The sequence below is a fragment of the Humulus lupulus genome, chromosome X, assembly GCF_963169125.1.
Source record: "Humulus lupulus chromosome X, drHumLupu1.1, whole genome shotgun sequence".
Taxonomy (NCBI): domain Eukaryota; kingdom Viridiplantae; phylum Streptophyta; class Magnoliopsida; order Rosales; family Cannabaceae; genus Humulus; species Humulus lupulus.
In genome coordinates, this window is record NC_084802.1 from 213,407,106 (window position 1) to 213,432,601 (window position 25,496).

Below are 25,496 nucleotides of genomic sequence, written 5' to 3' on the forward strand. Positions count from 1 at the left end.
ACTCTTTGATATAATATAAATATATATTTTGAGATTTTGATGTAATATAAATATATATATTATAGTATGCTACTAGTAGATTCTCATTAAATAAGAAAGCAACGACAAAGAATAGAACACACGGCATACAAAAAAATTATAATTGAAGGAAAATTACTATAAAATATTTTAACACACTCAACATTATATAAAGAAACATTTTATATAGTGTTGCATTTTGGAAATAATTGTGTAATTATTAGACCATGTATTTTAAAATAAAAAATGTGTTTGGATGTTAAGTGGTAATTATTTATGAACTATTTATCAATACAGTATGTAGTTACAAAAAAAATTGTAATAAATATTATTTAAAAATTGATAGTAATTAGTAATTACACACAATTTTCATGAGACTATTAGAATTAAAGAGTGTAATTAGGACCCATGTCAAAATTAGTAATTACTCAAAATTACACTTAATTCTAATTAGAGGATCACGTTCCAAACACACCTTAAAACTATTAAATCCAATTCATACAATGCTATCTTATAATTTTGGGTGCCTAAGCAATACTTTAATCCAAAACAACATAGACAAAGACAGATTTATACAACATACTATATATATATATTTTCAAAAATTTTGCGAGCATGGTAAAAAAATGATATCATTCACAGTCACGATCACTTATAGAATAATGTATAACCATTAAATAAGAAAACGACGAGGACCAAAATTAAGACACTTGACACACAAGAAATACATAATAGATATAATATTTGCTATAAAACTTTTTAAATACTCAATTTTAGATGAGTTGATATTTTTTCAAGTAATAATAACTTCAATGGTAAATAATATAATGTCGTACCACTTAAAAAAATCTAAGGGCTTGATTGGTAAACAATTGAGATACAATTTTATAAATTTGAAAACTCAAAATAAATAGGTCCCACCAAAATAGTTGATTGGTTCATTATTTTGAAAAAGTTTTTCAAATCTAAACTCCAAAACTAAGGCAAAAGTTGAAAACACAAATATATCGTTTTCTCAAATTTTCAATTATCAAATCCAAAATCTACAGCACAATATTATTTTTCTTTCTACCGTCTATTCTGTTCATTTCAGTTTGATGGTGTCTTCTATTTTTCGTATTCTTCTCTCGTCTTTGTATTATTTTTTTAGTCATCTATATAAATTTAGTAAAATAATTAATTATAAAATCATATAACAGAATATAATTTGATTCTAATTTACAATATATTTGCTAAAAAAATTTATTGATCAAATAAAAATTACAACAAATAAATAAAAAAAAAAATTCACTTCAATTACTATTATACCAAAAATAAAAAAATATATATTTACATATTCAATTTTTAGATTTTCTACCAAAAAATTATTCAATTTTATAAAACTAAAAAATAATTAACGGACAATACATTCAATCACATTTTTATAAACATATTTTCAGACACTAAATCTAGATTATTTTTTCAGAATCATACTTTTTCAAAATACAATTTTTAAATCATTAACCAATCATGCCCTAAAAAAATATAACTTTAATTTATAAAAAAAATCAAAGTTAATGACAATGTAATATTGTTATGAATTTAATTAATGCACTATTATTAAATTTTAATTTATCAATATAATTAAATTTTACTTTCAGCTGAACCAATCACGTATTCAGTTTCTGTTATATTTTCAAATTTAATACCAATCACAGATTTAGTTTTTTAAAACTCAAAAACAGTTTATTGACATTGAACCAATCACATTTTCAGAAACATGTTTTTAGTCACTAAATTCAGATTTTCATTTCAGAATCCCACTTTTCAAAAATACAGTTTTCTAATCGCGAACCAATCAAACCCTAAATTTCTCAAAAGAAGAAAAATATATTTTCTAACTAAACAAGTTGTCTTTACATTTGTACAAAAACTTGTTATAATCCCAATGTAATTATAAAATGTAACTCTCTTTGTAAAAGTAGACACAACTACTAAATAATACGTGTTCACAACATCTTCCGAAAGATCTGACTAAAAAATCAGATCCAACGTTACCATCTACTCCACACATTCTATTAAATTTAATATTTTATTTACTATTAAATTTAACAATTGTGATCATAAACATAACATTAGCATAAAGAGTCTTGGAGGAATGAATGTAGTAAGATTGAAGAAGATAAATAAGTTATCTCGAAAATAGTCTTCTTATAACGATGACTAAAGAATATCCATTGTCAAAATTAAGATAAAGTCTGCTGGAGGTCGTAGAGGGTCAAAAAAAAATCACGAACAATAATTTAATAAAATAAAGGTAAAATAAAAATGTAAAATGCATGATCTGGAAGATTATTTTTCTGCTTATTTTCTTTTTCTATAATTTTGACCAACTCTAATATAAAAAAAAAATTCATAAAATGCAGATTGATTGCGTTGATACGACAATGAAATGGGAAGGGCAATCTCTTCCCAGCCACTGCTACTAGGAGATACTCCATCTAACCATCAAAACAAGAAAGCAACGGCCAAGATTAGAACACGTGGCAATCCAGAAAGGCCTAACAGAAGAGGTGGGGCCTTAGGTGCTCACGTGTATAATTCAAATCCCGGGATTTACAGCCACGGCCGATGGATCTCATCTCGCTCGCTAGCTCTCACCACACCACCGCCTTTCTCTCTCTTCCCTCTTCCTCTCACTCTCACGGAGAGTCCTCCTCACTTCAATCCCTGAAATGCCCCACTCAAACAAAGATTCCCCCCATTTTCACTCCTCCATTCCTATTGGTCAATATATTTATTTATCAAATTATTAAAATAAAAATAAAAAATAATTAAATCGAAAGTTTCTCTATAAATTCCCAAAACGCAGCCAGACGGTTTCTCTTTCCCGTTGGCCTCCCATTTCTCCTGTTCTTCTCTCTCTCTCTCTGTCTCGTGCTCTGCTAGGGTTTTTCTCTTTGTATGGCATTTTCCTCCTGACCTACACAGATAAAGTGTTAATGGCGGCGAGTTCTAGAGGTTTCGCGACTCAGTTCGATTTCAAGCTCAGGAGATTCGCCTTTCTTCACCATTCACCGCATCGTAGTAGTAACAATGGTTTGGAGTTGAGGAAGCGGAGGAGAGTTAGTTTTGAAGTCGACCGAGCCGGAGTCACTAGTCGAGTCGGATGTTGCTGTTCCGACTCGGTGGTTCCGATTCGGAGAGCGACCAGGCCAGGGAAGAGCGTTGAGAAGAACGAAGAATGGCGGTTTGATCTCAAGAAAACCCCTCGCAGAGTTCGAATCCAGGCCACCTCTCCTGCATTGCCTTTCGCTTCTCCTCAGTACGTCGCGATCTTTCTTTCTTTTTTTCGTTTTGATGATTATGATTGTGATTCTTGTTTACATTTCGAATTTAGTTGATCGGAAAGTGGCTTTGTTAGGTATTTTCTTACAAAGAACGCGATGTACTTGGGATTGTTTGAAGGAAATCTGTGATAAGGGACCTATTTAGTGTTTGGATCATACAGTGTTAAATGTTAATGCTACTTCTGTCTAAGAATTTACTATAAATAGAATCGCAGTTTTGTATCAATTTCGTTTTAGAACCACAGGAAGAACATTGAAGATTTGGAAAAAAGAAATCATAAGCGATGATGTAAACCTTGTGTTACGAACGAGAGTATTTAGATGGTCCTTCTTTTATGTTATGCCTTATCCGAGTTTGAAAAATCAAGATGCAATTTATGACGAATCTTTATTAAATTTTCCATGTTTTCATCTATCATGATTACTGCAGATATCGTTTTGATTCTAAACAAGAAAAATACTATCCTCGATGTAGCCCGAGAAATTCTGGTCCACAGTCCCGTGATAGTCCACCAAAAAGAGGTAATTTGTAATATATTTCAAAATAATTAGAAATAGACTTTTATCACAATGTATGCTATTCGACTTAAACTATGAAACTCATGAGTAATTCTTTCCTGTTTAGCATGCATAAATGTGTTGACTGGCATTTAAAAACTTATCTGATGGTCATATGATGTTTGCTGATGCCTTCCCTGCAGACACTGGTATTGCTAATGAGAAGGATTGGGGCATTAGCTTGTTAAATGAAAATGTCAATGAGACTGGTACAAATGAAGATGGCAGTACTTGGTATCGAGAAAGTGGAGAAGACTTGGGAGATAATGGTTTCAGATGTAGATGGACAAAGATGGGCGGTCGTTCTAACGATGGTTCTTCAGAATGGAAGGAAACGGTATGAGTTGATTTGTCTTATTATTGTTATTATTATATTGCTGTGGTTCTTGAAGTGAACCAACATCCATTAACCCAATTTTCAAGTTCAAAATAAGATGTCAAGCGGATGAATAAAATTAAAGGCTTTCTGCACGGGCTTCATTTTTGTTGGTCCAGTTGTTGACTAACATCTTAAAGTATAGAAATGCAGCTGATAGTTACTTTCTTTGTCAGCAAAATAAAACCAGCTTAAAAAATACTACTATCAATGGCAATCAGCTCCTAGGGCGCCTAGAAGAAAAGTATAATGTTGCCTAATCTGATTTTGGATTTTCAGTTGCACATAGTTTTCAATTTAAACTTTTGTATAAAGTTTTATGCACAGGTAAAAATATCACTAAATGAGGCTTATATAAGGGGGTTATATTTCTATCTTTACTCCTTTTTTGAAGTTTAACAGTTGATTTGTCACATGAAATTGGAGAAGGAAGTTCCCTGTATTGTCACTCAATACTGTTTTTAATTGACATTCCCCTCTATGTATCTTATTAAGACTTTGCCTGCTGCTTGTAATCCAAGCTTCATACGTTTGGTTGTTATTCTGAGGCTACAGTTGAGTTTCTTAACTTTTATGCTTGGTGTTGTTATATGAGAGATTAGATCACTTTCCTCTATTAGTTTTTATTTGTGATAAATAGAGCTGCTTCGAAATTTTGTTGATTTACCAGTTTTATTTTAAAATCGTGCAAATAAGGTTCTGCTGTACTGATGTGTGTACTTTTAGGAATATGATATCATACAACTAGTCAATTGTCATTATATTTCTATGCTCACTACATTAACTTAATTGAATCTGTTATGTATCACTAAGTGGTTGCACTAAATGTGGATTTGGTAGACAACTACTGCTGATAATGTACTTGTAGTAATAAGGCATCATACCTAGTCAATTGCCATCGCATTTCTAATGCTCATTACATTAACATTGATTATATGACCCTATTAAGTATCACCAGGTGGATGCATTTAATGTGGATTTATTGATCTCATTGACAGTGGTGGGAGAAAAGTGATTGGACTGGATTCAAAGAGCTAGGTATTTACCTTCTCATTCTATATGTTCTGGTTAATATTCCAATTTAGTTGGTAGTATTGACCCTTCAAACACAAACTTGTAAGGGTTATTTTTGTCATTTGATTTATTTTGCCCCTTTTCTCCCTTCTATTTTGTACAAGCATATGTGTATCAATAATTCTGTCACAGTAGTTTATATGATAAGGGTTATCTTTGTCATTTGTTATTTTGCCTTTTTCTCCCTTCCCTTTTGTGCAAGCATTTGTGTATCAATACTTCTATCACATTAATTTATATGATAAAATCTTATTGTTCTGTTATCTCAATTATACATTTCATTTCCATATTTTATATTTGAAAAATACTTTAATGCCCAGATGTAGGAATCTGTTATTTATGTGTACCACCACGCTTGTGCTAAGTCAGTTTTACTTGTCTTTTTCATAGGTGTGGAGAAATCAGGTAGAAATGCTGAAGGCGATTCATGGTGGGAAACGTGGCAAGAAGTACTTCATCAAGATGAATGGAGGTTGTTTTCGGTTACCGTACTGTATTTAATAACCTTTTACTTATTAACATTTTGAGATATTAATTTAGTTTTTGCTTCTTTTTTTTCCAGTATCTATTTAGATTACTTTACCGTTCTATGATAGGCATGCTCGCCAAGTTTGGTTTTGCTTTTCTTCTTTTTTGGTTTTTCCTTTTCCCCCCGTGTAACTATTTAGTTTTTGATCTTGTAAGTACTGCATTATAATTTTGCAGTAATCTAGCAAGGATTGAGAGGAGTGCACAGAAGCAGGCAAAATCCGGTTCGGAAAATGCTGGATGGTATGAGAAATGGTAAGCATGTGTTCTAGAGAATGACATATATACACAGTGCAGTTGAGCAATGATGACACATTTAAGTATAGTATAATAATGGAATTGCAAATTTGGATACAGGTGGGAGAAGTATGATGCTAAAGGCTGGACTGAGAAAGGAGCACATAAGTATGGTAGACTTAATGAACAGTCATGGTGGGAGAAGTGGGGAGAGCATTATGATGGAAGGGGATCTGTTCTCAAATGGTCCTCTTTTGTTATTTATTTTTTACTATTTTAATTTAATTATCACATACCATTGCTTAATCCTACACACTGAAATTATTCACTAGGAAGTTAGTATATTGTTACCTAGAATTGTTAGAAATGGAGGTTCTTTTTTAAAATGGCTGTTTATTCATCCTTTAGAAGCAATATGGACAGATCATAAATTTGAAAGAAGTCTAGTGCTAATTAGGCATAAAATCGAACTTTTTCTTTTTCTCTTGGTTCAATTAAAACTCCCAGTTGAATTTCGGTAGAATCAGTATTAATGTTTCTGATTTTTGTTTTCTCAACAACCTTTTCAGGACGGATAAATGGGCTGAGACTGAACTTGGGACTAAATGGGGTGACAAGTGGGAAGAAAAGTTCTTTGCTGGCATAGGTTCTCGACAAGGAGAGACATGGCATGTATCTCCCAGTGGTGAACGTATGTCAATTCTTGTACTTTTTGAGTGATAATGTTTAATTAGACTATTTTTATTTGATTGTAAATCCGGATTCATAATACATGTTGCATGTTCTTTGAAACCTTCTCTATGTACAATTTTTTTTTCTATGGTCATTTTTAGAGTGATTACATTACATTACATTACTCACCATTAGTATCAAACAAAACACACACCCAATAATATGCACCCTGTACTTTATTTATTGAGTATTTACATAGGGCAGTTTCTATTATTGATACTTCTGCATTCTTCTTGCCTCCATTTATATTTTAACCATATATCCTAGGATTTGTTGTAACTGAAGACTTGTTTTTAAATTCTAATGTCTAGGTTGGTCAAGGACCTGGGGAGAAGAGCACTTCGGAAATGGGTATGGAAACCAAACTATTGATACTATGAACTTATTATTGTAAAATGTCACTGCTCTTATGTGGTGATCTTTTCTCCTTTTCCTTTTTTTTTTATCAGGAAAGTGCACAAGTATGGGAAGAGCACAACAGGTGAAAGCTGGGATATTGTTGTAGACGAAGAAACTTATTACGAGTACGTATTTGCCTTTTCTTAGTAAAGTGAAGTTAGTTATTACTCGTCAGTGTTAATGATTGTGATTTTGTGACAACTTTTGCTTTTTAATGAAAGGGCTGAACCTCATTATGGATGGGCTGACGTTGTGGGTGACTCGAGCCAATTGCTATCAATCGAACCTCGGGAAAGGCCACCTGGTGTCTACCCAAATATTGAGTTTGGGTCGTCAACACCTCCTGAGGAATTTCCCCCGCAATTATGAAATCTATTTTGATTTAAATTGTTCAGAAATCTCTCTTGCATCCCTGTCTCATCGTTGAAATTAGTGCAATTGCAATATTTTGATCTCAATTTTTTCATTCTTTTAATTGGTCATTGCGTAGGATATGATGGTATTTTTCTGAACATTATCCCTTGACTAGGTCCGCTGCGTTATTTGTTTTCATTTTTATTTCTGGATTTACACAATGCCGTACTTTTTGTTTGAAGGTATTTTGAAATGGTTTTTTAAGTTTTACGGCAATGGTTGTGAGCGGAGTGGATTTATTTCTTTATAATTTAGTGTTTTATTTGGTCGACTATGTGGGAACTTAGAGAGCGTAATGCCTCTCGCCTAGTTTTTATGTCGTGGGTAGGAAGTTAAAAAATTATAGGGCTGCGTATTAAGGCAAGGTCCACCAGTCTGATTCAGACTGTTATATAATTGTGGCTATAAAATTGGGCCAACTGATTCAGTCTGATCATTTTACATAAGCATAAAATTAGACAAGGGATAAATTGAAAATTAATCAGTTTTTAATTAAAATTATCTCCTAAATATTTTTAGTTTAGTTCTACTTATTTTTATCACAGACAATTTCAAAAATACTCTTGACTACATGATTTTTTTCTAAAAATAGTATTGACAGATTATAGGGGTATAATAGGTATATTGATTGAAATAGTGAGTATTATACTAAAACTTAAAATTTATAGATAAAAAAGAAATGACTTGCCTAAAAGTGATTCCTGATCTAATATCTACGTTAAAGAAAGGACTTAGCTAAAAGTGACTCCTGATCTAATATCTACTTTAGACATAGATGTAAAAGTTTTGAACCTAAAATTGGGCTGACAAAACGAATCTTTAGAAATAGGTCGGGTCAAGTTACGCAGGGCTAAATATTTAGTTTTCTGACAAAATTTGGTTTAAGTAAATAATAATGGAGCAAAACATTGTGCCGGACAAAAAAATATGTGGGTATTATAAAGTTAATTGGGAATCAAGTATGGATCAATATTTGAGCTGGATAAAGAACAATGAGGAATTTACATGAAATATGGGAAAATTCACTAAAATTTGATATATATGGCTTTTTATTTTGTGTGCATTTTTTATGGTTTTTTTTGTTGTTTTCCTTTTTTATGGGTTTTGTTTTCCCATATTTATCAAAATATTGCTTTTATATCCCATATTTTTTTGTATACGTTTTTTTTTTTCTATAGGGGTATTTTTATGAGTAAATTTTTGTCTTTTTATTTTTATTATTTTGGTAAACATTTTTGTAAGAAAATTTTAATTCAGTAGTGGTTTATTATGCATTTATGTGTATTTTTGTGAGGGCTTTTTAGTCATTTTATGTGTTTTTTTTATTATTTTATTTTATTTTATTTTTGAATTTTTTTTTGTAAGGAAATCAATTCCCAGTATGCATGCAGGTACTTGAGTACCCAGCCTCTATCACGTTTTTATCTTCTTCACGTTTTCTGAATTTTATTAGTATATTTTATTAAGTATCACGTTTTCTTCAGTGGTGATTTGTGTTCTTAGTTTTCGTTCTTGTGTTAGGGTTTATTTGAGTTCTTTGTTGTCGATTTTCTGCCCTCTGTGCGTGTGTTTCGTTTCGGTGAGTACCTGGTTTCAGGTATGTCTTTTTCCGTTTGCTTCAGTATCACGTTTTTTATATATCGTTTGGTTCAAATTTTTTCTTTCTTTCAGCATTTGGTTTTTTGTGTTGATTTCTTCTTTTTTTTCTTTTTCTTAGGATTTTTATAAGTTTCTCGTTGTGGATTTGTGCCTCTTTGTGGTGTTTTCGTATCGGTGAGTACCCGGTTTCAAGGTTTATTTTATTTTATTTTTTTTTAATGTAAATTGATTGTTAATTTTGCTTTGTATTATATATTTTTCTGTCGTGGGTGGTTGTTTTTTAATCTGTGTTAATGACGGTTTTTATATTTGGTGCACGATTTTATCGTTAGTTTTTTAGTGGGGTTTTTGTCAGTTTTTGATCAGTTTATTATTTGGGAAGTTTATGGGTAGTTATTTGTAATTTGTGCTCTATATATGTGTATATCTGTTTTTCTTTTTTCATTTGTGTTGTTTGTTTTTTTTTATGCAGTGCATTGATATTTCTCTTGCTCGAATTTGTGTGATGGATCACTGTGGTGAATGCGGTGGTGTTTCTGGTTCGGAGAAGAAAATTTCTGGTATAGTAGAGGATGAATCGAAGAATGTAGGGGATGATATTTGCGAGATTCTTTCTCGAAGGAGTAACATTACACATTTGAAGTCTGTTGCAAGGAAGAAGAGTAAATCCCCTTCCTCTGTTGCAAGGAAGACAAGTAAATCGCCTTCCACTGTTAAACAGGCGAAGGATTCGTGTGCATCTGGTAGTAAGGATGCTGGAGATGATTCTCATGAGACTAAACATGTTGTGGTATGTGTTTATTTTTTTAATTATTATAATATAAAATTGTTCATCTGTTTATGTTTCTATTGTTGTGTTTCACATTGGGTGGATTCTGTTTGTTTTATTTTTTTATGGTTGTGTATTTGGTTTCTTGTAGTTTTGTAGTTAATTTGTATAATGTTCAATTCTGTTTTGTGTTTGTTTTATAGTTATTGTTGTGTTTTCTTTTGTTGTTAAACTGTTTTTTTTTTGTACCTGGTTACATGTGTTCCTGGTTACATGTGGATTCTATTTTTTTAATTTTTTTTATGGTTGTGTATCTGGGTTCTTGTAGATTTGTAGTTAATTTGCATAATCTTAAATTCTGTTTTGTGTTTGTTTTATTGTTATTGCTGTGTTTTTTTTTGTTGTTAAGCTGTTTTATTATTTTTTGGTACCTGGTTTCATGTGTACCTGGTTACATATGTACCTGGTTACTTTACAGATAACAGTGAACGATGTTGCTTAATGAGTTTTGAACTTGTTTACCTTAGTGAATGAATTGTTTTTTTTTATATGTATATTTAAACCATACAAAGTTAAATACATATAAGTCGTTTTATAAATGTAAAGTACTTATAAATTTTTCATGTTTATATTTTTTGAAACTGGTTGCATGTTTAATTGTTTTGTTTTTTTCTGCAGGCTCATTTAAAAATATACCCCTCCAAGAGGTTTGGTAGTAAGGTTCAACATTTTAATGACAAGAGTGTCATTACTGACTTGAAATCTAAGTTGACTAAAAGTCAGAAATCATTGTTTAAGAAGACCCCATTTGGGCACTTTTTAGAAGTATGTGATATTCATTTTCAAACTCAACTTGCCCAGCTTGTGTTATTGAGAGAGGTATCTCATGAGAGGGAGGAAGAGGAAATGTGGTTTAAGCTTGGTCGTAGAGTGTGTAGGTTTTCTATTGAAGAGTTTGCTCTAGTTACGGGTCTTAGATGTGATGGTGATTTTGATTTAAGTCGTTTTCAAAAAAAGAAGGTTTTGTTTAAGAAAAAAATATTTGGCCGTTTTGTTGGTAAGGTGTCGAAGTCTGAATTACGCAATGCTTTTATTAGTAAGGATCTAGTTGATGATGAGGATGTTGTCAAATTGGGTATAGTTCATATCCTAGTTAACTATTTGTACGGCTATACTAGTGATAAGTTGGTTGATGATTTCTTTTTTGAGATGGTTGATCGAGATTTTTCTGAATTAGCAAATATTAGTTTTGGCAAGTTTGTATGGGATAGGAGTTTTCAATATTTGAAAACTGCTTTGAAGGGTGGGAATAAAATATTTGATGGACTGTTCGTTGATGGGAAGGTTGGCCTTCACCCTTACAAACTTCTTGGGTTTCCCATTGCTTTTCTTGTATGAATTTATGAAAGTATAGCTGAGTTGAGTCCTGAGTTTTGTCAACGGGTTGGGAAAAAATTTCCCCGTTTGTTGAATTGGAAGAGTACAGATAATGCGTTCTATGCAAACTTGGTGGGAAAGGTTTTCAACAATCAGAAGGTATAATCTTTTTGTTTTGTAACTGGTTTCTTGCTAAATTTGTTTGATTCATTTTTGCATTTTTGTTTGTGTACCTGGTTTCAGTTGATGGTAACCAGTTTTCTTGATTTTGTATTTATATATTTTTAATTTATTCAGTTGACTATCCTGAATGTCTATCCGTCTTCTGAGGAGAGAAAGAAACTGGCAGTAAAGAAGTTTAAGTTTGAGCCTCTATACTTGCCGAAGGTGTGTGCTGAAGATGGAGACAGTAGTCCGGGTACCCAGGTACTGGTTAGTTTTGTTGTTTGTTTTAGTTAAAAAAAATATATTATTTTGTTTTGAAATTTATAGGTTTATTTTTAGGTTTTTTTGTCTTTTTTTTTTTTTTGCTGTTTTGTAAAGTATTTTATTTTGTTTTGTAGGTTGATAGTGAAAAGTTGAGATTGATTTGTGAATCAATCTCATCAATAAAAGCATGCCAAGAAACTATTATTAGTGACATTGCAGTTATGAGATCTGAGTTCATGGGGAAACTCAGTGATTTATCTGCAATGATTGTTAAATTTGTTGCAAAAAATTCTGAAAAAGTTGCAAATTCAAGTGATGAAAGTGCTGGTTTTAATGAAGGGGAAAAGCCAGATGATTTTGATAATGTTTCCAGTCCTATTTCTGATGATTCTAAGGTAACTTGTTTGTTTTTATGCTTTATTGTTTTTTTTAACCATTTTTAGTTGTAACCAGATTTTTTTTTTTTTTTTTTGGCTAGGATTGTGGAAATGATTCAGCTGAAGAGTCTGATGGTAGTAAGGTAACTAGTTTATTTTTCTTTCTGTAGTTGTTTAGTGTAACCAGTTACTGTTGTAACCAGTTTCATTATTTCTTTTAGGGTGTTGAGAAGGATTTAAATGAAAATTTTGATGCTGTTTATTCTGGGTTGGAGTTGTCAAATGTTGTGGGTGGAGATAAGGTTTTGTAATTTATTTTTGTTTTGTTTCTTGTATTATTTTATTTAAAATTGAATTTGTTGTAATTGATTTTATTTTTATTCATTATAGGATTTTACAAACAAGCCTGAGTTCAGTTCAGTTGGTTTAAGTTTTGAAGAAGTATATGTTGATCCAGAGATTTTGAGTGTTATTGATAGAACTGTTCAGTATGCAGAAGGAGAAAAGAAATTTACCGGGAGTAAGGATGATTGGAAGGTTGTGATGGTTGGTGATGATGATGAGGTTCCTGTTGCTATTGAAAATAGGGAGCCTAAACCTAGTACTCATGTCAAGTCTCCTTTTGTTACTGAGTTTGGTTCTTCTGATGTTAAAGAAACTGTGAAGAGGAAGGGAGTGGAAGTGGTGATTGTTAGAGGATTGGTTCCATTTGAAAATGAAATAGGGCAGAATGTTTCAAAGAATGATTGCCTGGATTATATTTCTTGGATTGAGGATAAAATGAATTTTAAGAATAAGTATGTTTTTTTATATTTTCTTTAATATTATTATTCTTGATATTTAATTGTTTGTTAATATATATATTTTTTTTGTTTTGAAGGAAGAAGAAATTTTCTGATGTCAATAACATTATCAATCCCCCAATGGATTATTCATTTGTTAAAATTTCTGAGAAAATGTGGTTTTACAAGCTTCAAACTTGTGGGGAGGAGCTTATGGACACTGTAAGTAACCATATTCTTGTTATAATGTTTATTTAGTAGTATTTGTTTGTTTAGATGTTTTTTTTTTTTTTTTGTTGATCATGTTTAAGTCAAGTAACCAGGTTCCTGTTAATAAGTGTGTAAAATATTTTTAAATTTTGGGTAGTAACCAGGTTCTTTGAAGCATTGTGTGTAACTTGTTTTTTTTTTATTATATATTGGCTAGTAACCAGGTTCTTGGTATAATGATTCTTAATTAGTCTTTGTTTTGTTTAGATGTTTTGTTTTTGTTGTTGATCATGGTTAAGACAAGTAACCAGGTTCTTTTTAGTACTGTCTGTAAATTGTTTTTTTTATTTATGGGTAGTAACCAGGTTCCTAACTTTTGTATGTTTATTTATTTTTTGTAGCATATAAATGTATGTTTTTATTACCTGAGGAAGAAGATTAAGCTGGTTGATGGTTTGAACAAGAGGGTTACAACTACAGACTCTTGGTTTGATGCAACTATCAAGGGTTTGTATGATAACTTTGTGGCAGCCAAATGTGATTCAAGCATCATTCGTTTTGATAATCTAATTTCAGATTACATTATTGGTGAATATTTGTTTTGTAACACTCCTTGGGTGGATGTGGATCATGTTCTTTTTCCTGTGCATGTGAAGGTTCAGTTGCATTGGGTTTTTATTCACTTTTCCATTAAGAGTAGGATGTTAACTGTCTACAATTCTTTGACGGGGAAGAAGAATGAGAGTATTGCTTTGCCATATGTGAAGGCTTACTCTGTTGTTTTACCATATTTTCTAGATTTTCTTGATTTTTATTGTTCTAGGAAAGATTTGGACTTGAATGTTGGTCCATATTCTGTTGGGAAGAAAGATCCAATTGATTTTAACTTTGCCAAAGACTTGCCATTTCAAGAGGATAAGTAAGTAACTGGTTTTTTGTATATTGTTGTTTATTTTTCTATTTTGTTTGTTTTTAAGTAATTTCATATTCTGTTTTTTGTGTTTTTTGTTTTTTTTTTTGCAGTGATTGTGGAGTATTTGTTATCAAGTATGCTGATTTGTTTATTCATGGGAAGATTGATGACATCTCGAAGAACATGGCTGCCAAAATTGCTACCTATCGTGATTATCTTGCCATTAACTTGTATAGTCATGCAAAAAAGAAGCAGATTGGTGGGTACAAGACAGAAGATGATGCTCCATCAAAGAAATCAAAGAGGAGGAGGAATTATAAGTAGAGATGTTGGAGTTTTTTTTTTTTTAGCTGTATTAACGACCATGTCTTTTTTTTCTTTCGTTGTTTAACAGTGAAGTTGTGGTTTGTAACTGGGTACTGTTTTAGTACTGGACTTATGTATGGTTTTTTTTTTTTTTTTTTGGTCAATGTAAAGAATTGGTTTCAACTTTTGGCTTAATATAAAGTTTTTTTAATGTATATTATTTTAATGTGTATGTTTTTTTATTCAATAGTGTTGGAGTTTTTTTTTTTTTAAAGTGTGAAGATATTGTGATGTACATGTTTTTTTTTTTCATATAGGTTTCAATTATTATTGTATGAAGATGGTGTAACCGGTTACTTCTGTGTTAGATTGTAAAAGCTATATGTTTCAGGTAACTGGTTACTGTTTCTTTAGTTTTTATTTCTATTTTTTAAATTATTTTTTATTTTTTTATGTTTGTTGTTTTTTTTTTTTGTGTGAACGATTTCTGATTATATAACTAGGTTTTTAAAGTAGTTGGTTTTATTAATATATAGTTGTTTGTTAAAATTTCTTATAGTGATTGCTTTTTGTTTTTTATATTTTTATGTGTTGTAACCAGGTACTTGAATTTTCAGTTTTTGAATATCTTGTGTTGGAACCTAGAAGTTGAGTATCAAGTTTATAATATTTTATGTTTTTTTGTTTTTTGTGAAAGATTTGTGGTTTTATAATTAGGTTTTTAAATCGTTGGTTACATGTATATGTAGTTGTTTGTTAAATTTACTTATAGTATCTGTTTTTTTTTCTTTCTATAATATGTGTTGTAACCAGGTACTTGAGTATCCAGATTTGGAATATCTTTGTGTTTGGAACCATGAAGTTGAGTATCAAGTTTATAAAATGTAAAATGTTTAAAAAGTTTGTACTTTTATTGAAGTAGAAAACATTAGGATACAATTTTATTACATGAAATGAAAATATTGAAATTGTAGTATATCTATTCTTTAGAAAATTATTTGTCTATTTTCTTTGACTTTGTTGTGTTTCGCAGCTTTGGGATTGGTTCATTCCTGCATGTTTTTCTGTTATGCCCTTGCTGTGCGCATCTTCCACATTTTATTTGCACCTTTGGTTCTCCTCTAGATCTGATTCTTTTCCTTCTAGGGCGGCCTGGTGGTTTTCTTGATTTTGGTGGTAGGACAATTATGTTTAAAGTCTCTGGGAGTGTCCATTCGCCTTCATTTGGCAATGGATGAACAGTTGAGTCATATGTTGCTTTCATAGTTGTAGTTTTGTAGTAATCAGCAACATAATCATATGTTTTCAGCCGTGTTTTGGCGAATACTGCTATTGCATGTGCACGCGGTATTTCGTCTTGTTGGAATCTTTTGCATTCACATGTTTTCTCCATTAGGTTGACCAAAAAATTTCCTTTCTGTTCAACCACAACTTGGTACAGTATAGTGTTTACTGGGAAGACCTGTTTATTTTAGTAGAGAAACACATGTTAGAAACTGGATACTGTGATATTTTTGAGTAACTGGTTACTAAGAGTTTTGATAAATAATATTCAGTGCTCAATATATGTCAGGTACCTGAAATTTAATGGCACGAATAAAGTTTTCTCTAAGCACAGTTTCAGTATCTGTTGTTACTTGTGTGAATGTTCCGTTTGCTTCGTTACCATTTTTCCATACCCATTTTTGAACTAAACTTCGAAGGCCCTCCATCATTGTAGTGATTGGCAGCGTTCTTGCAGCTTTCAATGCAGCATTTATTGATTCAGCTATAATTAATGTCATCATTGTATATCTTCTTGTTGGAGCATGGCATCTAGACCAAGTTGAATATCCAATTTTTTGTAAATACGGTCTTATGCGTGTGTCAATCTTGTCTATTTCATGCATGTAATGCTCAAATGATTGTACCCTGTATGCCTTTGCTGCTTTGACAAAGTTTAGGTTTAGGTCCTCCCCATGGACACCAAAATTGACTTTGATGTTGTTTAACAGGTGGAATATGCATGCTCCATGGAAAGCTTTTGGGTATACATGGTCTATAGCATTTTCTATGCTTTTATGCCTGTCTGAAATGATTGCCATACCTGTTTTGCAAAATCACAATGGAGTAACTGGTTTCATTAATTTATATGACTGTTATTTTTTTTTTTTACACTGTTTTCTCTATTTTATTGCTGGATTATTATTAAACTGATAATTTTATGAGTTTAGTTTGTTTCAATAAGAATATAAAGAAGAAAACCGTACCTTCTCTTTCTCCATATGTCTCCTTTAGCTTTGTGAAAAACCATAACCATGATGAATCATTTTCAGAGTCTCCAATTCCAAAGGCTAATGGGAATATGTTGTTGTTAGCATCCATTGTTGAAGCAGTGAATAAAGTTCCCCCAAATGATGTCTTCAAGTAAGTTCCATCTATCACAATGACTGGCCTACAGTGTTTCCATCCTTTGATGGAATTTGCAAATGCTAGGTATATATATTTGAAGTGATCTGTATTGTCTGTAACCAGGTGTGTAATTGTACCTGGGTTCGATACTTTTAGCATGTGAAGGTAGATGGGAAGTTTTTGGTATGAATCATCTTGGTTTCCCCTTGCCAATTCTAAAGCTTTTTCTCTTGCTCTCCAGGCTTTTTGGTACCCCATTGAAACACCAAAATCATCTAGCACGTCGTTGATTATGTCATGTGGTGTGTGTACTCTCTTTATTGACATGTATTTTGATTTTATTAGTTCCCCAATGACATTGCAATTAGCCTGCCTGTGGTCTTCCATAATGATATCCAAGGAGCAGGTGTGAGTTTTTACATACTTTCTGATTTTAAATGTTTCTGTTTTCCTGAACTTTGAAGCTCTAAGTAACCAGTTACAATTGTCATCCACACAGGTTACCAGGTACTCTCTTGGTTCAGATCTTTTTGTCTTGAATTGGAAGTTGTGGATCATAGCATAATAACATAGAGCAGATTTTAAGAGCTTTTTGTCCTTATAAATCTGGCCTTCTTCAACTTTGAAAATTTTATGATCAGTTATAATTTATGTTTCTTCTTTTCTTTTTCTTTTGTTTTCTTCTGTTCTCTCTATGATAAATTCTGCTACATCATCAGCTATGTCTGTAGTATATGGGAAGGTTTGTACCTGGTTATTTCTGGTGTAGGTTGCTTCGTGATATTGTAATTATGTAGCTGATTGCTCGTTGTTTAGTTGAAGAACTAGCTTTTCTAAATCTGTGTTCTGTTTTTGTGTTTCTTCTTCATATGTAGTGTGTTGAACAGTTTCAGCTATTGTTTGATCAACAGTGGTGATGCATAGTGGTAGCTCAGTTACTTCATTTTGCTTCTTTTTCAGCTCAATGTAGAATAGGACTGAATTGTCAGTGAGTAATTTCATTGGTGGCATACCTGGTGATAACTGGTAACTCGGCTCAATATTTTGAATATTGCATTTTATTTCAGTTTTCACTAAATGAACCAAATTGTTTAGAGAACAATTTGTTGGTATTATCAGTCCAGTCATGGTGTACTCATCATACTGATATCTATCTGTCCATTTTCCTCCAAATCGAATCAATGTCATTATGGTCTCCATATCTGCAATATAGCACAACATAATTTTTAGTGATGTTTAAAATGTATCTGGTTGTGTTAGTGAATGAACATTATTAATGTTGAAATTATTTTAGTAACTGGTTTCTTTTTCTGAATCGAGAACTATTTTCCAGTTTCCATATTTATTTATGTTGCATTAAATTCTGTTTTTGTGTGTGTAACTGGTTTCACGTTTGTAATTAAAAAAGTTTTGAAACAAGTAGTTTGAGTCAAGAATTTTATCAGGAAGTAATTTGCAGATTATTTGTGTAAATATTTTGCATGTCGTATATTTGAAGAAAGATTTGCTTACCTGTTTGAGAAATCAGAGAAGTTGATGGATTTATGCGTTTGCTGATGTGAACGAACGTAAAAGCAGGGGATGTAATCGGAGAAGAAGATCTGCCGGAGAAGAAGAAGAAGAAGATCTGCCGGAGAAGAAGAAGAAGAAGATCTCAAATTCAATTGAATTTTTAATTTGATGACTGGAGAAAGAATACGATGATGAGAGTAGCAGCCAGATCGGAGACGATGATGAGAGTAGCAGCTATCACTTCTTGATCGGATTTTGATCGGAAAGAATGGAGAATATGAAGCTGTGATCGGAAAAAATGGTCGATGAATTGCTGTACCATACAAAAATTTTCTTGATTGGCAGTGGGTGAGAAAATTATGGGAATCTGTTAGTTTAGTTTATGGGAATTCCATATTTATTATTTTGTATTATTGGGCTTAATTATTTTTTTGTCCATATATATTTAAAGTTTATTTAAGATTCCCATATTTATGTTAACATCTCAAGAACAATTTGGTTACGTGGGCTAAATATTGTTTCCTCACCAAAAAAAATATTTACATAATGGGCCTAAATTGGGGCCAAGTAAAATATTGTTGGGCTTGATATAAAATCATTTTGTTACGTGTGCTTCAAATTGGGGCTAAGTTTAAAATTTTGGGCCTACGTGGACCTAAACTTGGGCCGAGTCATTAAAATTATGGGCCTGATATGAAAGAGTCAAGTTACCTGGGCCTTATATTGGGCCTATATTTTGATCTTCGTGGGCCTTAACTGGGCCTGAGTACATAATGTTGGGCATAACTTTTATCTTTGGAAAAATTACATGTCCCACCGTAATTTAAAAAAAAAATCGTTTTATACGGTATATTACATTAATTACAAAAATACGGTTCTCCCCAACCGTATATATGTTGGCCCTTCTTTTCTCTGTGTAGTTGATGCATAATTTCAAACTACATCATAATTATGTATTTATATCCATACGCTTTGACTATAAAAGATAATATATATAAAAAAATTATTCTCTCTCACTGATCTCTTTTTAATTTATTTTTTGTTCCTTTTTTGTCTCCATTCTTAATGAGAATTCAGGTGTACCAAATAATATAATAATAAAAGTAATAATAATTATAGCTACTACCTTCAATAAAGTAGATTGATTTATTTTTATTTAAAATAAATATATTTATTAATATTAAAATAAATATTTATACAATTACTCAAAATAAATAAATATTTATACAAGTTAATATCGAATTAATTGAAATTAAACTTAAATTTATAAATCTTTGTAACAATCATGTAAATCAATTTATAAATATTTATGTAAATGATAGTTACAAAAATAAATTTTTTGGTTGTGAAATTAGTTTTGTAAACTGTTGTTATAAAAATGTAAAACTTGTTTAAAAAAATATTGTATTTCACCATTATATATATATATATTTAATAAAGTGTTTTAAGAAATAATGAATATCTTAAATTTATATTTTTAAGTTATATAACATAAATATGAAGGTTCTTGTAATTTTTTGGTACAATATTGTAACAATATGGAAAAGTATAATATTTTTATGTATATTTTGGCTATGATTTCTTAACTATAAAATATTTTCGTAAATGTTAGTTACAATTTTTTCGTAAATGTTAGTTAAAAAAAATATATGTTACTTGTTTAATGCAATTTAACACTTTAACTTAGTTTTATATATTTTTGTATGTTATATGTTAATTAAATTCACAACTTACTTTTAAAAATATTAGTCACAAATATAAAAAATTTTAGTTATAAAATTAGTTATGTAAACCATTGTTACAAAAAAAAAAAAAAAATAGCAACGAATTATTTTGTAAATATTGTCTACAAAAATGTAAAACTTGTTTACAAATATGTAAAACTTAGTTATATATTAGTAAATGTTGTTTACAAAAATATTTTTATTTAACTGGTTTACGTATCTGTAACACATGTTTACGAATTTGTAACGACTATTAACAAAAAAAGTTGTATTTCACTGTTACTCCGTATTTACGCTTTTGTCACGCCGTGTTTTTCATAAAAATTCCGTATTTTTGTAATCTACCGTATTTTTCATATATTTTTTAAATGTTAATGTATTTTTGTAAATTTCCCTTTATCTTTTTGGCATTCGCGGGCCTAAATATGTGATTTTGGGCGTAAGCGAGCCTTAATTAGGCCCTAAATCCATACTTTCTGGCGTAAAATTGGGCCGTTTTGGGCTATAATTGGGCCTGATAACATTAATTTGGTAAAGTGGGCCTAAGTTTATAATTTTGGTAAAACGTGGGCCTGAATATATTTTGTTCGGCCTAGAATTCGGACTGAAATACTTTCGGCTTGATTTTTTCTTTTTTTTTTTGAGGAAATTACATTTTATATGAGATTTTTATTAGAGTGTGCAAAAATATGACTTTTTTTTCAAAAAAAGTTAATCTATGGCTTTTTTTAATAATTTTCACTTTTATGGGTTTATTTTCTCATATTTTTGTATAAAAGTTGGTTTATGCTATAGTTTTACTCTTAATCAAGTTTTATTAATTTGGAAGGATATGTTTGAAATTTGATTATTATTTTTTTAGCTTATTTGTTTTTTTTATATTGTTTTTATATTACTAATTTTATATTAAATTTTTCTTTGGTTGTTTTGCAAATTATTTTTTGTAATATGAATTGTTTTTAAAATTATTTTTTATTTATTATAAACACGTTTTTTTTAGATTGTACGTTTTTTTTTTTCAAATTCTGCGTAAGGTAACCAGTTACTTTATTGATCTTTGATAGTTATGTAAAAAAAATCTTAGAGTTAGGTTAAATAACATACACCAGGAGGGGTAACCAGCTATCCTGAGATGAGTAACTTTCTGCCATAAGATGGGTAACCAGTTACCTAAGAGGGGTGACAAGTTACTCATATTAAATATGAAAAGAAACATCAAATTTGAAAGAAAAAGTGGAAGAACACTTCATTAAAAAAGGAAGAAGAAGTAACTATGATTTTAGTAACATATGTAACCAGTTACCATAAAGAAACCATAAATATACACACAACAGAATGTGAAGGTAACCAGTTACCCCCAGAAATATACACACATAGAACATGAAGGTAACCAGTTACCCATTCACGTTTTCATATTTTTATTAGTTTTCTTTCCAAATTTTGGTATTCCTATAAGTGTTACAGTAAAAAGAAAATGGTGAAAAAATTGATTTGAATTTTTTTTATCTATAGTGGAAAAAACTATAAAAAGATTACAATAATAAAATATAATAATAAAAAAATAGTAAAATAATTATGTAATGTTAAAATATATGTGCGAAAAAAATGAAAAAAAAAATGAAATGAGAAAAGAATAAGTACAAAAATGAAAAAAAAAAACAAAAGAAATGATGAATGAAAAAAAAATAGATGAATAAATAAGAATGAAAAGAAGAAGAAAAATAATAGAAAAATGTAAAGAAAAAATGAAAGAAGAAAAAAAGAAAGAAAAAAAATCTCATATGTGTGAAAAAAGATAAAAAAATAGAAGGAGAAAATAATAAATACAAAAATGAAGAAAAAATAGAATGAAAAAAAAAAGAAAAAAAACTGAAAAAATATGAAGAAAAAAAACAAAATAATATAAATGAAAGGAAAAAAATTAATAAATGCATAAAAATGAAAATAAGAAGAAGAAAAATGGAAAAATTGAAAGAAAAAAAAGGATAAAGGAAAAAATAAAAGAAAAAATAAGTAAGGAAAAAAAAAGAAAAAAAAATTGAAAAAATAATTAAAAATGAAGGGAAAAAAAAATTACCTTCATAATAAAAAAAACATAATTATAATAGAAAAATGTAGCATTTCCATATTTTAGTTAACTACTAATTGTGTTTTTCATATTTTAAGTTATTCTTTAATAAATTTTACAATAAAAAAAATATAATTCCCATATTTTTGCACATTGATGGTATAAAAGCCATATTTTTAAAAAATTCCTTTTTTTTATTTAGGTATAATCAAATTGGGCCAACATTTGTGAGTTTGGGCTTACGTGGGCCTGCCAAATAACTTGGATTAAATTGGGGCTGAAAATGATTTTTTAGTTATGTGGGCCAAAAATTGAGCATTACATACTTCGGTCCATTTTTAGTGGTCGTAATCTAGGGCCTGAAATTAAAAACTTTGGGCCTAATGAAATAAATATAATGTTCCGAAGGCCTTTTATTGGGCGTCAATTTATAGTTTTGGGCCTGATAAATTTGAAGAATTACGTATTTGGGCTCGATCATTTTACGTGGGCCAAAAATTGGGCCTGACGAACAATTTTGGGGAATTACGTATTTCGCCCCCAGTGTAGGCCTAAAATTGGGCCTAAACTTAATGAACCTGGAGGGCCCTTTGGGACTCCATATTTTTCGGCATTCTCTAAATAATTGAACCCACCAACATTAGGCCCGCTCAATTTCACGAGTGTTTGGGCGTGGAGAACACACAATTAAGGCTGTGTAGAAATTTTTACAACCCGCCCATCACAAATAATCCGCCCAAACTAACCCGAAAAAACAACCAAAAAACACAACCTAAATAAACCGACCAAAATTTAAACCGCTCAATTGTTACATGGGGCGAGTTGAAAATAATTATCAACCCGCCCAATATAACCCAACCCGCCCAATTAAGAATTATTATTAATTTATTATTTTTAATATATTCAAATAAATATATAAATTAATTAAGTTTTAATTTTTTTACTATAAATTTAAAATATTATTTTAAGCTTAAAAAAATAAACAAACTATTAGTACTAGTATTTAAAAGAAAAAAAATTACAAAAATGTGAAGAAAAAAAAAACCACTTTTATTTGGGTGGGTTGACCCGACCAACCCACCCAAATTATTATTGGATGGGTTAAACAAAAAAAATTTCTTAATTGAGCAAGTTACGAGTCACTTTTGCTAACCCGATTATGACATTGGACGGGTAAAAATACCTTGTAACCCGACCAACCCGCCCAATGATCAGCCCTACACACAATACATAACGCTTCACCAAGTTTGGGTCGTGGGCCCTAAGCTATCGGCTTAATAATTTGGGGATTTTTAAAAAATATGGCTTTTATACCATCAATGTGCAAAAATATGGAAATTATACTTTTCTTAATTTGTATGGGAAAATTTATTAAAGACAAAATTAAAATATGGGAAACACAATTAGTAGCTAACTAAAATATGGAAATGTCACTTTTTTTTATCATAGTTATATTTTCTTTGATTTTGAAAGTGATTTTATTTTTTTATTTTTTTCAATTTTTTAATTATTTTTTCAGTTATTTTTTTTCTTTTTTCCTTACTTATTTATTTATTTTTCTACCAATTTTTTTCTTTATCTTTTTTTTTTCTTTCCATTTTTCCATTCCACCTCCTCTTCTTCTTCTTTATTAATTTATCAAATTTTTTATTTCATTTGTAATGTTTTTTTTTCATATTTTTTCAGTTTTTTTTCCATTTTTTTCTTCATTTTTGTATTTATTATTTTCTCCTCCCATTTTTTTTTTCATTTTTCACACATATGAGCTTTTTTTTTCTTTCTTTTTTTCTTCTTCTATTTTTTTTTTCATTTTTCAAACATATGAGCTTTTTCTTTCTTTCTTTTTTTCTTCTTCCATTTTTTTTCAATTTTTTCTACCAATTTTTTCTTTCCATTTTCCCATTATTTTTCTTCTTCTTTTCATTTTTATTCATTCATCTATTTTTTCCTTCATCATTTCTTTTGTTTTGTTTTTTCATATTTTTTTTAGTTTTCTTTCCTAAGTTTTTTTTCTTTCTTTTTTCTTATTTTTTTCTCATTCCATTTTCTTTTTTCCCCTTTTTTCACACATATTTTAACATTACATAATTATTTTACTATTTTTTATGTATTATCTTTTATTATTGTAATTTTTTTTATGGTTTTTTCCACTATATATAAAAATTCAAATCAATTTTTTCAGCATTTTCTTTTTACTGTAATCTTTATAGGAACACCAAAATTTGGAAATAAAACTAATAAAAATATGCAAACGTGAATGGATAACTAGTTACCCTGATGGGAACATTCAAATCTAGAAAAAAAAATTATATGAAGAAGAAGAGAGAGAATAAGGGGTGGATCTAATTTTTTTTTCTATCTTCAAATTTGTGGAAACTGGTTACCTTCCCGTTATTTGTATGTATATTTCTGGGGTAACTGGTTACATTCACGTTTTTTGTGTGTATATTTATGTGGGTAACTGGTTACCTTCACGTTATGATGTGTGTATATATTTATGGGTTCTTTATGGTAACTAGTTACCTATGTTACTAAAATCATAGTTATTTATTCCTTTTTTCAATGAGGTGTTCTTCCTCTTTTTCATTCAGATTTGATGTTTCTTTTCATATTTAATAAGAGTAACCCGTCACTCCTCTTATGGTAACTGGTTACCCCTCTTATGGCAGAAGGTTACTTCTCTCAGGGTAACTAGTTACTCTTCCTGGTACATGTTATTTAACCTAGCTCTAGGATTTTTTTTTACATAATTGTCAAAGATAAATCAAGTAACTGGTTACCTTACCCAGAATTTGAAAAAAGAAACATACAATATAAAAATAAGAAAAAAAATGTTTATAATAAATAAATAAAAAATAATAAACACAATTCATATCACAAAAAAAAAAAAAAAGATTTTTGCAAAACAACCAAATAACAAATTAGTATAAAATTAGTTATATAAAGAGAATTCTAATTCAAATTTTGACTTAGGAGTCAAAGAATTTTAGTAATGGGGAAGTTTCATTCTAAGTAAATTAAGAGTGCAAAAAAGATAAGTAAATATATTGTGATTGTTAAGAATGAGTAGTATATCAAATCATTTGTGTAGAGTGGAATTAAAGAAATTCGATAGAAATTACAGAATGTGAAAGTCAAAGGGATTGTTTGCTTACCCCAAGTGTTTGGCTAATACAATTTTAGAGTAGGACCCAAGAATAGGAGTTGGCTAAGATATATAATAGAACCTGATTATCAACCTACCAAAACACCTAAAAGGGTGATCCCCATCGTTTATAATACTAAGACAAAATGTATATGCCCTCTTGCTATGTCTATATATGTGTATTTATTTGTTCCGGTGCTTTAATTGTACCAATGTCCTTTAGTGCATT

The 25,496-nt window shown here is 30.2% G+C and overlaps 3 protein-coding genes across 3 annotated transcripts; 2 read left to right on the top strand and 1 right to left on the bottom strand.

The window, feature by feature from the left end:
• The first annotated feature begins 2,663 nt into the window (after positions 1 to 2,663).
• On the top strand, positions 2,664 to 7,939 carry LOC133807010 (protein EARLY STARVATION 1, chloroplastic-like). The gene is made up of 11 exons (XM_062245115.1): positions 2,664 to 3,322; positions 3,778 to 3,869; positions 4,049 to 4,242; positions 5,280 to 5,319; positions 5,746 to 5,827; positions 6,061 to 6,138; positions 6,241 to 6,366; positions 6,690 to 6,811; positions 7,164 to 7,203; positions 7,302 to 7,376; positions 7,473 to 7,939. Exons 1-11 carry the CDS (start codon positions 3,000 to 3,002, stop codon positions 7,618 to 7,620), a joined length of 1,320 nt encoding a protein of 439 aa, XP_062101099.1. The 5' UTR covers positions 2,664 to 2,999; the 3' UTR covers positions 7,621 to 7,939.
• A 151-nt stretch (positions 7,940 to 8,090) lies between these two features.
• Positions 8,091 to 14,560, top strand: LOC133807009 (uncharacterized). Its single transcript, XM_062245114.1, has 12 exons — positions 8,091 to 9,262; positions 9,383 to 9,438; positions 9,737 to 10,054; positions 10,712 to 11,569; positions 11,708 to 11,836; positions 11,974 to 12,234; positions 12,318 to 12,359; positions 12,438 to 12,518; positions 12,607 to 13,013; positions 13,097 to 13,220; positions 13,610 to 14,127; positions 14,232 to 14,560. Exons 6-12 carry the CDS (start codon positions 12,061 to 12,063, stop codon positions 14,443 to 14,445), a joined length of 1,560 nt encoding a protein of 519 aa, XP_062101098.1. The 5' UTR covers positions 8,091 to 9,262; positions 9,383 to 9,438; positions 9,737 to 10,054; positions 10,712 to 11,569; positions 11,708 to 11,836; positions 11,974 to 12,060; the 3' UTR covers positions 14,446 to 14,560.
• Positions 14,561 to 15,421: 861 nt separating this feature from the next.
• On the bottom strand, positions 15,422 to 18,130 carry LOC133807008 (protein FAR1-RELATED SEQUENCE 5-like). The gene is made up of 3 exons (XM_062245113.1): positions 16,677 to 18,130; positions 16,005 to 16,513; positions 15,422 to 15,889 (listed from the first exon to the last, which is right to left on the bottom strand). The coding sequence occupies exons 1-3, from the start codon at positions 17,374 to 17,376 to the stop codon at positions 15,422 to 15,424; spliced, it is 1,677 nt and encodes a 558-aa protein (XP_062101097.1). The 5' UTR covers positions 17,377 to 18,130.
• Positions 18,131 to 25,496: the final 7,366 nt, after the last annotated feature.